We start from the raw sequence: 13,960 nt of genomic DNA, 5'->3' as shown, positions 1-13,960 counted from the left end.
ATATTCAGTTAATTTTCTTTTATTCGTTTTAATATGTGGATGTTAAATCAAAGCGGAAACTACTCCTCTCTTTGTAAGGAAGAAAAGGCAATGTTCACCTCCCTCCCCCACCCTTAAAGGTTTTGGTTTTTGGTCAACTTCATGTACAAGGTTACAGCTTTATAGGACGTTTTATTTGGTTTATTTCAATTTAGAAGGTCATTTGTGGAGGATGAGTGAAATCACCCCTGCAACCAACCCAGCCAGGTTGACGTGATTTAACTCTTCTTTCTGGTCATTGTCTGAGCTGTCTAGAGTTACCCTATACCTTCCCCTGACGTACCACATGATAGTATCGAAAAAACACTGGGATAATCCGTTCATGCCGTATGTCGACATTTACGCGAGGGCCAACAGTGATTATGGAAACCATACCCTGCGCAGCAAGCATTCCCCCTTTTCGGCTTCCACCAAAAAATTGAGGGCAGAGCAAGCCGCAATTTTCGCGCGGTAAAAATGCTGTAAACTTTTCAATTCAGTCGGAAACACTTGCTTGTTTGCCTTAGGTAGCCGTCATAACTTGCGAGCAGGCTTTTCGCGTGGTAACTGAAAAAAGGAGAGAAACTGAACGGGAAGAAGAACCTGAACTCTGAATCGGTGCGTCCAATGGCCCGCAGAGATAAAGTGCTTCGAACCGCTTGTGCCAAAATTTCAGAATAATTATTTTGTTTCCTTTCATACTTTCCTTCCCCACGAAGAGCCCGCTCGCGGGCTAGAGCCGTCACCGCAGTAACATGATGTCAGAATAACCTTATTAAAAAACCGTCGTTGCTTACGTTTATCACAGAATTGCACTGAGTGATTTGCCAAGCGGAATGTAACGCAACATGTTGGCATTCACATCCACTAATAAGGATAACGCGCGAAGGGAGAATTTGTGCAGTTCATCCCTCCGCCAATTGTTTGTTAGTCCATGACATTGGCCTTTCCCAACTCCCACGTATTGCAGCCCTTGAATAAAATTTACTCGATGTTATAAAAGTTGGTCTGCTCTGTTTGACATGAAGCACACAAAGTATTCTGCGCCAAATTTTACTCCTTTTAAAATAGTCGTTCCGCTTTAACTTTTGCACGGTAGAATTATTTATTCGTCGTCATTAGCCAAAGTTTTGTTACAGCTAAAGGATATATTTTTTTCTTTTTCCTATTAAATGGTACGGTCCAAAGGTCTTTCGTTTCTCGTGCGATTCTAAAATTCTTCCTGCTTCGTCCTTCATAGACTTCATAGTACCGACCCACTACATCTAACAAAACGTCGGAAAATTTGAATCAAAAGTTATCAACTTGACAACTGTGATGTTGAGTGACTGAAAGGTTGATTAGAAATTTAATTTTACACTTTTTTTTTTTATTATTTTAACATCTCAGAAAACTCACGTTAATGTCGTGACCTCCATAGCCAGCGGGCATCACGTGACTTCGTTTATGCAGTATATAAATAGACTGAACCTAAGTTGCATGTTGAACTTGTGTTGCAAATTGCTGGTTCTTGATGGATTTCTTGCTGAAAAGTTTCACTCGAAAGAAAGTCGTAGATCCAAGGACATTGACATCAACTCAGCTTAGCCGCTGTCTGTCGATCTTTGACTTGACAGTTCTCGGCGTTGGTAGTACACTTGGAGCCGGAATCTATGTGTTAGCCGGCGATGTCGCACGCAACGATGCCGGACCAGGCATCGTTATTTCATTTGCGATCGCTGCTATTGCCTCTATTCTCTCTGGCTTGTGCTACGGTGAGTTCGGGGCTCGGGTTCCTAAAGCTGGTTCAGCCTACGTCTACAGCTATGTAGCGATTGGAGAGCTGTGCGCTTTTGTGATCGGTTGGAACTTAATTTTGGAATATGTCATCGGAACGTCCTCAGTCGCCAGAGCGTGGAGCGCGTATTTTGATTCACTTTTTGATGGTCGGATAAAAAACTTTACCATCTCTACTATCGGCGAAGTTCACGTTAAAGGTCTGGCAGAATACTTGGATGTATTATCTGTGCTTGTGATTCTGGGATTGACCGTCGTCCTACTAGTTGGCATAAAGAAAACTGCCTGGTTCAATACAGTGTTCACTTCGATTAACATGTTTGTTATCGTGTTTATCGTGTGTGTTGGGGCGTACTATGCCGAGCACAAGAACTGGTCGGACTTTGCGCCGTATGGAGCTTCAGGGATTCTCGCTGGAGCAGCCACGTGTTTTTACGCGTTCGTTGGTTTTGACATAATTGCAACAACCGGAGAAGAAGCTCGAAACCCAAGTAAAGGAATACCCATCTCGATCGTGTTGGCTTTGTGTAAGTAGCAGGGTTTTTAGCTTTTAAGGAGCCTGAAATATTAGCCATCTTCGTTTCCTTTAAACGTGCTTTGGGCAAATGGGGCGCGTTGATTTAATTGCCCGCACAATACTTTTCAAAGATGTGCAGATGGCTTAAAGTTATATGTGCGTTAAGTTGAAGTTGTGTAAAACCTAGCGGTCAGGGCGGAAGTATCAGAATATTTCCCATATAAGGATGTTTTAGGAAATCGGGATACCACTTGCTCTATTTAAAATAATCTTACTGATTCAAATTGATTATCGCTCAAGATTTGGGTTTTCACCTGGGGGTAGATTTCCATAGAGAGTAAGAGCTGGTTACTCCAATGTCTAAATTGACTCAAATGTCTCCGGAATTACCTAAACAAACAAACTCACTCTCGAACAACGTGTTTGGGATCAGGCAGTTTATTTTAATCCTACACATACAAGCAACTCGGGAAATGATTCATTCTAATTACAATCTTCGAATAATTAACAAATAAAGAAGCCTGAACCGTGTATTACACTGTTATAAAACACGACGGACATTTGAGAACATGAGGGAAATTTAGGAAATACGAGCCGCAGACGAGTGTTTTCTACATTTCTCGAGTGTTCTCAAATGTCCGGAGTGTTTTATCACAGTCTAATACACGGCTTAGGCTTCTTCATTTGTTTTATGATATGGATTTTACACGTGCAAAACAATAAAACACGCTTTTTTATGTTTTATACTCTGATAACACAAGGGTTTTTGACCAATCAGAGCGCGCGCGAGTCTCCTTCGCAGCCGTTTTTGGGATGTCACGCGTTGCGCGGAGGAGCCTAAGCGCGCGCAGGTCCTATCTATATTATAAACTACGATAAAACTATAGGCCCATCGAGACCCTATACAAGATAATTATAAATACATAAATTACAACGAGATTATTAACACAAAAGAAATCATAACTTCCATAGAAGTGGGTGGGTGGGAAAGCTAATGCTGGTAACTTGAAAAAGCGCGAATAATAGATAGCTATTGCTCTATTGCTAGAATGATACTGATGTAAACCAGATCCTAACACTAGGTTACATACTAGGTATTAAGCAATACTACAGTTATTTTACTCTAAAGCACGTAGTGGAATTTCATTGGCTTGTTATAGTCTTATGACTTTGCTTAAAAGTTGCTCAATCGACTAAAATTAGGCTGTGACTTTTGTCTGAACCCAGCTGTGAGACTAAGGAGTGGTTGTCATGTCTTGATTAATATTAATGGTATTAATATTCAACTTCAAATGCACTAATTCTTGAAATCCTGATCTTTCCTTATATATTCCTTCTTAAAATCATCAAAAGTTCTTAAACGTTGACGAACCTATATGACGGGTAGCACAATGGAAAAAGGTGTTTAAAAAATGGAAAGTATAGAACATTATTATATAGACACGAGTGTTTTACTGGAAAATGCACCACGCATAAAATTCATACGAAACCACATCCGGGACTCGGGTGGCGTATTTTGCATATCTTCACTAGTGAAGATATCGATTACTTCGCTGATATCATGTATTATCGAAACATCTTTAGATCTTCCTCGAAAGTCTTCGGCAATCTTCGGTAATCTTCTGAAATTTTTCGAAAAACATTCGTGTGGCCTTCGGACAATTTTGGAGATTCTTTGGAAATCTTCGGAAAGTGGTGGGAAATCTTCGGAAAAACGTCAAAAACTTCGTTATCAGTATGTCTATATAATAAAGAGAATAATACATGGTTGTTTGTAGAAATGGAATATCTCTTCTCGTTTTCAACTTTATATTTCACTAATTCGCTGCGCTAACTCGTGAGATATTGAGTTGAACACTCGAAGAGATGTTCCATATCTACGCGCGCCCATGTGTTATCCTCTATCTATTTACGGTTTGGGTCGTGGAGGGCTCAGTAACTTGTGTTCCCGGTCGAATGGCCTGCTTAGCAGCCGCTTCCTTTCCTTTTCCAGGCGGTGTTGTGATTGGCATTTCTCCATGATCACGTGATGTATTCGCTCTTTACTGAATAACGTAGTGTGTCTTGGATTCACTTATGGTTGGTCATTACAGGCGGAGTTCCCTTCGCGTGCTTTTTTGGAAACCTACGCAGGCTACCGGGCAAAGTGTATACAGACTAATTCTCTCCTAACATCAAACGTTTTCTTTACCACAGCTGTCTGTTTTCTGGCGTATTTCGGTGTTTCCACTGTCATGACTCTTATGTGGCCCTACAAGACGCTTCCTAAGGATGGGACATTGCCAAACGTGTTTGCCTTGAGAGGGGCTCCCTGGGCCAAATATATCATCGCTGTCGGAGCCCTGTGTGGACTGACGTCATCTCTACTGGGAGCACTGGTACCGCTACCTAGAATGTTGTATTCCATGGCAAGCGACGGCATCATTTTCAAGTAAGAATGCGCACATAATTTTACTGACAGGAAAAATCCACTGCAACACAAGTAAAATTAAAGTAACATGGTGGACCCTAAAGAGTTTGTCTTGGTTTCTTATAGAGGTACTTGGCCTGTGCCAGCTAGTTACTTACCCTATACTTTTTCGTTCGATTTCTACCCCGTTTCGGGGACTCTCGCTTGTGTCGGATAATTGGTACTTGCTTTTCGCAGTCGTTGGAAATGATCTGAAGTTTTTATTGAGTCAAAAGTAGGGGCACGGAACTTTCCTCGAGATTTCTAAATATAGGTCAATCTAAGCCTAGACTGCCCCAGATATAGGTGATGGGAGATGCACACCCCTTGTTATGAGTTCCCACGAAACACGACTAAAACCCGACTTTACTATATGGCTTGCTCCGTGAGCGGGCAGGATGAACCAAATCCTGCGCTGTTATTGGCTTAACGAGCGGTCAAGATGGCGCTATCTTGCCCGGCGCTCGGGATTACCTGCTATGTCCCGCAAGTTAATAGTGTTCTTTTTCCCTATGATAAATCCTTTATTGACCAAGCTTGTTCTTTTTTTTGCGTGTTTATGGACCTCGACTTCGTCCCGGTCCATATTACTAAACACGCAAGAAAAGAGTTTATCCAACCATCTTGACTTCACGCTTGGTCAATAGCTCGACTATATTGTTTTCAGGTTCCTTGCAAAGGTCAACCCAAGGACAGAAATCCCAATGATCGCTACAGTGTTATCTGGAGTCTTGGCCGCGGTTCTTGCCTTTATTTTTGACCTGCACGCTTTGGTGGAAATGATGTCAATTGGAACGCTTTTGGCTTACACCATAGTTGCTGTGTGCGTTTTGATTCTAAGATACCAGCCTGGGACCATTGGCCTTGTCAAACAACCGAAAAATCCGGAAGAAAGCCTGCACCCCCCAATAGATGGTGAAAATACGTCTAGAGAATCATTGTTATCAGGAGATGAAGTTTTCAGAAACCATTCTTCGCCTTCAGAAAGAAGTGGCTGGTTAGCGCAAATTACTACATGTGTGTCCTGTATTATTTCTGCAGGACTCAGTGCCATGATTATATGGGGCTCGCAAGACATTGTACAAGCAAAGTGGTGGGCCATTATAATAGTGGTTTTAATGGGCTTAGGTCTAATAGGCACCGTTATTGTCCTCCTCTGGCTGCCCCAGAATAAGACACCCCTGGCGTTCAAGGTCCCGTTTGTCCCTATACTCCCACAGGTGTCGATATTCATCAACATATTTCTGATCTTGAAGCTATCGTACCTGACGTGGGTGAGGTTCGCAGTTTGGATGGTAATTGGTGAGTTTAACATTTCAGGTTGTATTATTATTTTTCCGAGTGTGCCGCATTTTTCCAAGTGTACCGCATTTTTTAAGTGTGCCGCATTTTTTCAAGTGTCCCGCATTTTTCCAAGTGTGCCGCATTTTTCCGAGTGTGCTGCATTTTTCCAGGCGTGCCACATTTTTCCAACTGTGCCGCAATTTCTCTGCTTTTCTTATTTAAATGCCAACTAGTTAGCATAAGAACAAATTGATTTACACAACAAAACTAGTGAAGTCTTCATTAAAACAAGGTCACCTCCAGCTTCGTTGCCATTCCGAGGCCAGGTCACCTAGCTGTCAACTGTAAAATAGTCTATTAAGGTACTTGCTATCGAGGTTGAAGTTTCCTCAGCCCCACCTCGTTGCATTTTAGCGCGCGTGTCCACCTCACCGGGTTAATATTTTGCTAAGCTTGCGATCTCGACGAACGTACGACAAAATTGAGGATCTGTGGACAAACTAAGGCGGCGGCGTAGAACTCTTGTTAGCGAACAAGGTCTTCCTCTACCATGCCAGCCAGCAATTAAGGATGAGATCAAATTGGGAACGACTCTTTACGCGGTCCGAATTCCCTCTTATCTGCTAAGCTGAGTCTTTAGGAGATAAAATGCGTTCATAATCCACCGTAGGAAAAAAGATGGTGGCTGTACATTTTACCACAATGCCTTGCGAACCTACGAGGCACAAAGAAAGGGAAATATTTTTCGCTGTACAAAGGAAATTGAATAGCCTAAGTTTGAAGATTTTATAACGTTTCTGTACGTTTTTATGAACGCTGTTAAGGTTTTCGTGCCCTAAGAACTATGGGTAAATGTACCAGTCGCCATCTTTTTCCTACGGTGGATTAAACACAGATTTAATGGAAGGATAGACTACGAGTAGTCCCTCTTTCGCTTAGTCCGTCGAGCGGGACCGGAAATGAACCACGAGGAGAAAATGGTCCCATAAGCACATGCGACATAAACACAGTGGCGAATTTTTCCCAGTAAAAGGCCGTGTCTGTGGTTGTTGCTCATGCTTATACGCGAGTAAAAACCAGCCTGAATACTTCAGCCTCTGGCGGGGAGCGAGGATCGGCTACGAATGCGAAGGCACACTCCTGAAATTTCAAACGTTTCATGTTGTTGTCGTTTATAGTAAGTCACTTTCATTCCTCATGTTTTTCTAGGCATGTCCATCTATTTGTTTTATGGTTTGCGGCACAGTGTGGAGGGCGAAAGACAGAGGTGAAACACACACGAATGCCCGGAGTGGAAATCACACTTGACACCGCTTAGCAGAAGAATTTCACAAGACTAGAAGAGCGAATTCTACGACTTCGCAAACCAATAAATATGACGAAAGAACAAGAAGTTGTTAGCAAGGAAACTGACTTATTATACACCCATTTTTTTTTTTTAACAAGAACCTTTTTTGAATAAAAAGTTTGAAGCGGAGAAAACCCCAGATTTTAAGAACATGCTAAACACGCACGCTACGTGTAAGAGTTACTAGAGGAAGTTTATTTTGACAACTTTTTAAAACAAGAGTACAATGGGCGTAAACATAGCGATAGCTGACCATGAACACAGATGAACTTGTCTTATTGAACCGTTCATTGGGAAACAACTGCGTTTGGATGATTGTCGTTTTTAGATTGGAACTATTAAAACAAATCTACTTAGACTAAAACGATTGGAAATGAACACGTAAAAAAGTAATTAAAAGCGGCCGGCCTCTGTCTGAAAAAAAAATGGACGTTTTTACAAAAAAATTGTATGAACGTGTTAGAACTTATTAGTTATTATTATTACAAGATTAAATTTTGGGCAAAGCCAGCAAGCAAGAGACGTTAATTTCGCGTGATGGTACTCGGGAAACAATGATAAAAACGCCATTCCAACGAAGTGTTAATCTTCTGCGATTCTTAGGACGACATAACTTGTTTTAGATGTAATCGATTAGACGCAAAATAGAATAAAAGGTCGTTGATAGATTCTTTAAAAGTGACAGTAATTATAACCTGCATAAATAACATATATTCATGAAATAAAATGTGTTTTTATTCATAATTAGTGTCCTCACGATCGATCCAGGGTAATTTTGCGTAATGCATTTTGTGGCATTGCTTTGCTGTCATCGAATTCTGGTTTCTGAGGCGGATCTGGGGAAGTGGGGGATTGGGAGATTCGGTCGAAATCCCTTAATCCCCTAAATTAAAAAAAAATGAGACATTATAACTCGCTGACTTGGCCTCAGAATGTGGAAAATCCCATTTCCGAGGACCTCAACCTTACAAATTTTCCGGGGGAAGATGCCACCCCTCCCCCTCATCTCCAAGCCCCTTTTCTAAAATCATGTATCCGTCCCAGGGTTTCTCTCGGAGATCTTGTAATGGCGTTTCGTCGCGGCCCTGTTCCAGTCCAACTGTACTTCAGCACAGTATTACTACAACTGTGCTAAGCATTCACCGTTTTTTCTTCTTTTTCTTTTTCACTCGTTTTTGGTCTGAGTCACTTTCACGAGAGGCATGTTCGCCTTGAAATTTCTGCTCGTTATCTATTTGCACGTCTTTGTATTTCCGCTTTCTTTTTTTCATGCCTTTATCCTTTTTGCTCGACTTTGCTTTCTTGTTGTTTTCCTTTTCCGTCATTTCCTGTTCATCTTTGACCACAAGAGTTTTAAGACCAGCTTGTGTTGTATTACTTCTACATCTGAAAGAAACAATGACAAAGAAGTTACCTGGCTATGACAAATAAAACGGCCCAGGATTATCGTGTCGTAAGGGCAGATGAACGATTACGTCCTATTACAAATAACCCATGAAAGATTTATATCGGTACACGTTTTCAATTAAGTAATTTGGAAATTAAAACAGAACTTTTCTTATCTTTAATACCTGTCAACCGTCACCGCCAGTTTTTCCTGCTCCTCAACTCGCTGAAGCTTGCCATTCAAGCCCAACCCGTGACGAGCAGCCCTATAAACAGAAGAAACCAAACGGACAGCATTAGAAAAAGAAGAGTTCTTTTGAACGTGAACTTGTCAGCGAAGGTCTGGGACTAGGGCCTAAAGCAGGGGCAGGGAAAAGAGCCACAAGCCCCATGCTGGTTAGGGAGTCAATACCGCCACGTCTCCACCGCGAGTAAATGGTTGCTACTTAGTCAAAGGTGTGAGATGGATTGACTGAATGGTTCGTGCTCTAGATGGGCGATCCGGGTTCACGCCCAGGTCAGGGTAGCCCATGCAAAAGCCGCCCTCCTTTTCGGGGAGGGGTGGCTGTGACACAGGCCAGAGTCACTGTGTTTGGTTCTTGGGCAAGGCACTTTACTCTTACAGTGCCTCTCACCACCCAGGTGCATCAAGATGTACTGGCAAATTCTTGGGGCAATCTGACATAATGCTTGGGAGAAACCTGCGACGGACTAGAATCCCATCCAGGGGGGAGTCGCAATACTCTTGGCCACTTCATGCTACAGAAACAGGAGTAAAGTGCTGCAAGCTATTGTAGCTATGAAGCAGTATGGCTTAAAAAACTTTATTTTTAGTCAAGAGTAGTTTCGATTTCAAGAGACAGATTTAAAACGTTCAGGTTAAAAAAACACACCAAAACTGAAAAAGATTTTTCTTACTTGTGAGCTGTTCTACCTCCACAGGCTTGAAAAAGTTTCTCCTCTGCACATCTAAAAATTTCACACAATAACATTACAAATTTCAAAGAAAGATCATTACAGTTTTAAGCAACGTTTTGCTGCAGCTGCAAAGAGGGCAGGAAAAAGAAATTTCAATGTACTTACAGATGTGAAAAATCTCTTTCAGAGTCTGATTCGTCATCGGAATCAGGTGCTACACTGTCCAGTGTCTTACTTGAAGCCTAAGAAGGAGTGAACACAGATATTATAAAATACCATTGATAATGATTCAATTTAGCACCTGGGTGCTAATTGCCATTTGGTAGCTCAAGGGAGGGTGCTTACAAGGGAAGAGGCACTCCTATTTGAACATAAATACAGGGGACCTTTTTAGCCTGGGGCAGTTTGTTTTCCCATCACAGACCATGTGATATTCTCTGGAGAATTGTTCTTTAATCCATCTAAAAATTATTCTTTCATATACATGGAACGATTTGAAATTTGAAAGCAAGAATTCTCAAGAGTATCATCACATGGTCTGAAATTGGGCAACATAACAAAACATTATTTATACTTGATGACCTGGAACAAACCACTTAAGCTGAAAAGGTCTATTACATTTAAAAATGTGGTACAATACCTAAATTAAAAATAACAGATACTTTATAAGCCCAAGAACTGTAACAACATGGGCTCTGATTCTCACAATATTCGTATTATGTTCAGATGAGAAAGCAGACTTCATTATTTATTTGTTTAATCAATCTATCCTATGTCAATGTTTTGAAAGTTATTTTCACTATGGGGCATTATTGGAAGGGGTACTTATCAGAATAGGGGCGCTTATAAATTTTTATGAGAATTCCATATCTAACATCTTTATCTTTGGACATGACAGTGAGTGGGAACTGGGTTATGAGTACCGCAGAAGTGTGGTTTAAATGGGGAAAACTCGTAATTGCCTCCCTTTTTGCAAGCCAGCACTATGGAGATGAGAGAATGAACTGAAATGATGCTCACTCAGAATAGGAATAAACCATATTGGACTGGAACTCGCTTGCAATGGAGGCTGGTAAGGGAATATCATTTGCATTTGAAATGACTCTCTGCACTAGCCTAGTTCCAGTTCCAAGCTAGTTCCAGTTCAATAGCAGAGGTGCAAATTTGGCATACTGGCAACTTTCTTTCAATGAGTATTAATATTAACCTTGACAAATCTGCCATATAACAGTGGTTTGTTTGTGTTCTTGCTTGGTCTTTTGCTGCTCACAGTACATGAATCTTTACTAGACTTCACTACCTCTACTCCTTCCTATGGAATGACAGAAGGTAAAAGAAAGAAATAAAGAAAAAAACCAACACAGGAATTGTATAGTCAAACTATATTAGCAGACAACTTTCAGAGGTGGAAACTGTGTCCCTCTCTTCAAAAGAGACTTCACTCTTATCCTGAGTGAGGTGAGCATCTGCACTAACTCTAAATCTCATGCACATGCAGATCTCAGGGCAAGTTTGAGTGTGTCATCCATCCCCAGCCCCTCCCCCCACCTTTCCTCAAGGGAAGTTCTTGTTTTGTTTTGTTTTGTTTTATTTTATAAACATGTCCCCAGACCCCCTAGGGCATGCCTTTGATAATCATTATGTAAAAAAAATCCTCCAACTTTGCTTTGGAAGATGCAGTCATGCCATGTACACAACTCTTATGGCAGCGTTCTTGATTCTGATGTGACATGCGGACATTAGTCTAAAGGTAGTAATTATTGTTATTTCTAATGTCCTTACATCGCTTTCCTGTACCACAATGCTTTTTGCAGTCTTGTTAAAGACATGGTCCCACCAGTGAAAACTAAACTGATCACCAGCATCATAACCAACCTTTTGTAACATGAAAAAAAAAGAGATACAGTTAAGCATTGTTTTAACAACTAAGAGTTTTTCCTATACATTGAGTAGCATGCTCATCTTAAAATATAAACATTTAATCAGATGGTTTTATTAAGCAGTGCACTACATATTTCTGTGTTTACCATTCTGTTTGATGGGGGAAAGATATCATCAATTTTGGTTTGATGGTGGAAGCACTATTGGGAGTGAGATACCAAAAGGCCAATAATGTGTTTTACATTTCAATGCCAAAAGCAAACTTACTAAACTGTACAAAAAATCATCCATGGATATGTGTGCAATTCATCAAGGCTGTGTCCTTTTTTTTAATGTTTTCGAATGTAAATCAGTAATTATCTGTAGATGTATATGTACACATTTGACTGCTAGTGGCCTTGACTGGACTGCTGCACTGTTTGGTATACCAAGATCTTTAACCTTAATATTTGTAAAGGGGTTTGACATATTAGGGTTAGTGATAGGGTTAGTGATAGTGGTAGTGGTAGTGGTAGTGGTAGTGGTAGTGGTAGTGGTAGTGGTAGTGGTAGTGGTAGTGGTAGTGGTAGAGGCAGTGGTAGTGGCAGAGGCAGTGGCAGTGGCAGAGGCAGTGGCAGTGGCAGAGGCAGAGGCAGTGGCAGTGGCAGTGGCAGTGGCAGTGGCAGTGGCAGTGGCAGTGGCAGTGGTAGTGGTAGTGGTAGTGGCAGTGGCAGTGGTAGTGGCAGTGGCAGAGGCAGTGGTAGTGGTTGTGGCAGTGATAGTAGCAGTGGTAGCAATAGTGGTATGAAGTTTTTGTTAATAATGTCACAGAATCTCCTAGCACTAATTGGTGACACAAGTTCAACTGTAATATGAAGGGTCTCTTCTTACAGGATACTTTAAAGCTTACCCCAGCTGTATCAGTTTTGATGTTGACTTTGATGGCCTTAGAAATTCCACTTTCCTCTTTACCTAAGCCTTTACCTGTGAGATAAAGTTTTGAAGTACAGTAGAACCTCATTATCCCAAACTCCATTTTCTTAAACTACCTGGTATCTCACACTCAAATCATTTTCCCTTGAATATACTTTTTCAGTCACCCACGTCCTGCTCCCTTGAACTCCTGATATCTCAAACTAATTTTTTGTTTCTCTTAAGAGTTCACAAATCATACCATGACAAAATCCTCACACATATCGGTATGATTAACAAACTTAACCACCCTCAACAGAGATTTTTTTTTGATTAACTTCTGAGAATATTTGCACCATGGCCATATGTTTAGGTCAGACAGTTGGTTCTGACACCTCACAAAATGCGTTCAAACCAGACACTGTCAAAAACAGTATCTACAGTGATGTTCTCCATAAGGTGAGCTTACGAGATTAGGTGGCAGATTTGTTCATAGGGTTACCGGTCGTTTAGCCCCTAGCCGGTTAGCCCCGCTATTCACGCTCAAAAAACGAGAAATTGACAGTGTTTTCGACTTCTTTTTGGGGACTAATCGACTTCTGGTTGGGCTTGAAAGGTTAGGGGCTAATCGATTTGGGGACTAAACGGCCGGTTGCTGTCCAGAGAGAGTCTCAAATATACAGGAAGTGCATCCTGTATACCGTCTGTCTCAAACGAACAAAGGAATCCCTTTTAGATATTTGGTAGAATAGCTTTCCAATTCCAGCTTATAAAGTAACTGATGTATCAAAGTATCAGAGAAGCAGTTGGTTGAAAAGCGTAAGATCTAAAGCCTGTAAAAGATTACATATCCTCGAGCTCTCGACAAACTGTTCCACGTGTATAGCTCCGGTCCAGATCACTCTGCATTTGGGCCCTTCAACTTATTATTTGGAAAACATTTCTTTGACCTCCGAATCTTTGCTAGGACAGTCAGATATCTAGAAAAACTTTAGTACTTACCTTCGCACCATCCGTGCTTTTCGAGTTGTTTTTTCGCAAATCCACCTTTGTCCGACATGTTTTTGCGCAATATAAAACACTATTCCCAGTGTCTCTCGTAAACGCTATTACCTTGGTTCCAGTCTTTCAAATTTCTCTGGTCGCTCGGGTCGCGTGACGTTCTTCAAAATTTTTTTTTTTTTTTTTTTTTTTTTTTTTGCGGTGAGAAAGATAAGAGCTTGATAAATAATTATTAGGTAGCCAGAGGGTATCTGGTCACTTCGCTCCATGGTTAGATCGCTCGAAGCTGCTCCAAGTCAGTTCGTTCCAACGCGCGTGTGGATTGTCCCTCGTTCTTTCATCCACTGCCAAGCCAAACGGAGCCATCTAACTTTTGTGAAGAATTTGAAGTTTGGACTAAGGGCAAACAAAAACGTAAATACAAACAAACAACCTTTTTTGCAATTTGTTAGAGTATGTGATTCAAGGATTCCACCATGCTTGCGCCAGT

General features: G+C 41.2%; 2 protein-coding genes across 2 annotated transcripts; one reads left to right on the top strand and one right to left on the bottom strand.

Annotated features, from left to right (window-relative positions):
* The first annotated feature begins 1,462 nt into the window (after positions 1-1,462).
* Positions 1,463-7,484, top strand: LOC145490942 (high affinity cationic amino acid transporter 1-like). Its single transcript, XM_081470060.1, has 4 exons — positions 1,463-2,321; positions 4,508-4,742; positions 5,428-6,062; positions 7,254-7,484. Exons 1-4 carry the CDS (start codon positions 1,532-1,534, stop codon positions 7,313-7,315), a joined length of 1,722 nt encoding a protein of 573 aa, XP_081326186.1. The 5' UTR covers positions 1,463-1,531; the 3' UTR covers positions 7,316-7,484.
* Positions 7,485-7,568: 84 nt separating this feature from the next.
* LOC145490944 (G patch domain-containing protein 4-like) lies at positions 7,569-13,629 on the bottom strand. Its single transcript, XM_081470062.1, has 8 exons — positions 13,471-13,629; positions 12,467-12,540; positions 11,479-11,571; positions 10,904-11,008; positions 9,862-9,938; positions 9,697-9,747; positions 8,964-9,044; positions 7,569-8,778 (listed from the first exon to the last, which is right to left on the bottom strand). The coding sequence occupies exons 1-8, from the start codon at positions 13,526-13,528 to the stop codon at positions 8,532-8,534; spliced, it is 786 nt and encodes a 261-aa protein (XP_081326188.1). The 5' UTR covers positions 13,529-13,629; the 3' UTR covers positions 7,569-8,531.
* Between the last annotated feature and the right edge of the window lie 331 nt (positions 13,630-13,960).

This window comes from Orbicella franksi, chromosome 6 (assembly GCF_964199315.1).
Source record: "Orbicella franksi chromosome 6, jaOrbFran1.1, whole genome shotgun sequence".
Lineage (NCBI taxonomy): Eukaryota > Metazoa > Cnidaria > Anthozoa > Scleractinia > Merulinidae > Orbicella > Orbicella franksi.
The sequence above is the reverse complement of the archived record's forward strand: the minus strand, read 5'-3'. Positions and strand labels throughout refer to the sequence as shown.

Excerpts from the sequence above, each read along its gene's own strand:
- LOC145490944 (XM_081470062.1), bottom strand. The coding sequence starts at position 13,528 with ATGTCGGACAAAGGTGGATTTGCGAAAAAACAACTCGAAAAGCACGGA. Across the intron at positions 12,541-13,470 it reads AAAGCACGGATGGTGCGAAG|GTAAAGGCTTAGGTAAAGAG; the intron begins GTAAGTACTAAA and ends TTTATCTCACAG. Across the intron at positions 11,009-11,478 it reads TTGTGGTACAGGAAAGCGAT|GAAGGAGTAGAGGTAGTGAA; the intron begins GTAAGGACATTA and ends GTCATTCCATAG.
- LOC145490942 (XM_081470060.1), top strand. The coding sequence starts at position 1,532 with ATGGATTTCTTGCTGAAAAGTTTCACTCGAAAGAAAGTCGTAGATCCA. Across the intron at positions 2,322-4,507 it reads CTCGATCGTGTTGGCTTTGT|CTGTCTGTTTTCTGGCGTAT; the intron begins GTAAGTAGCAGG and ends TCTTTACCACAG. Across the intron at positions 4,743-5,427 it reads AGCGACGGCATCATTTTCAA|GTTCCTTGCAAAGGTCAACC; the intron begins GTAAGAATGCGC and ends TATTGTTTTCAG.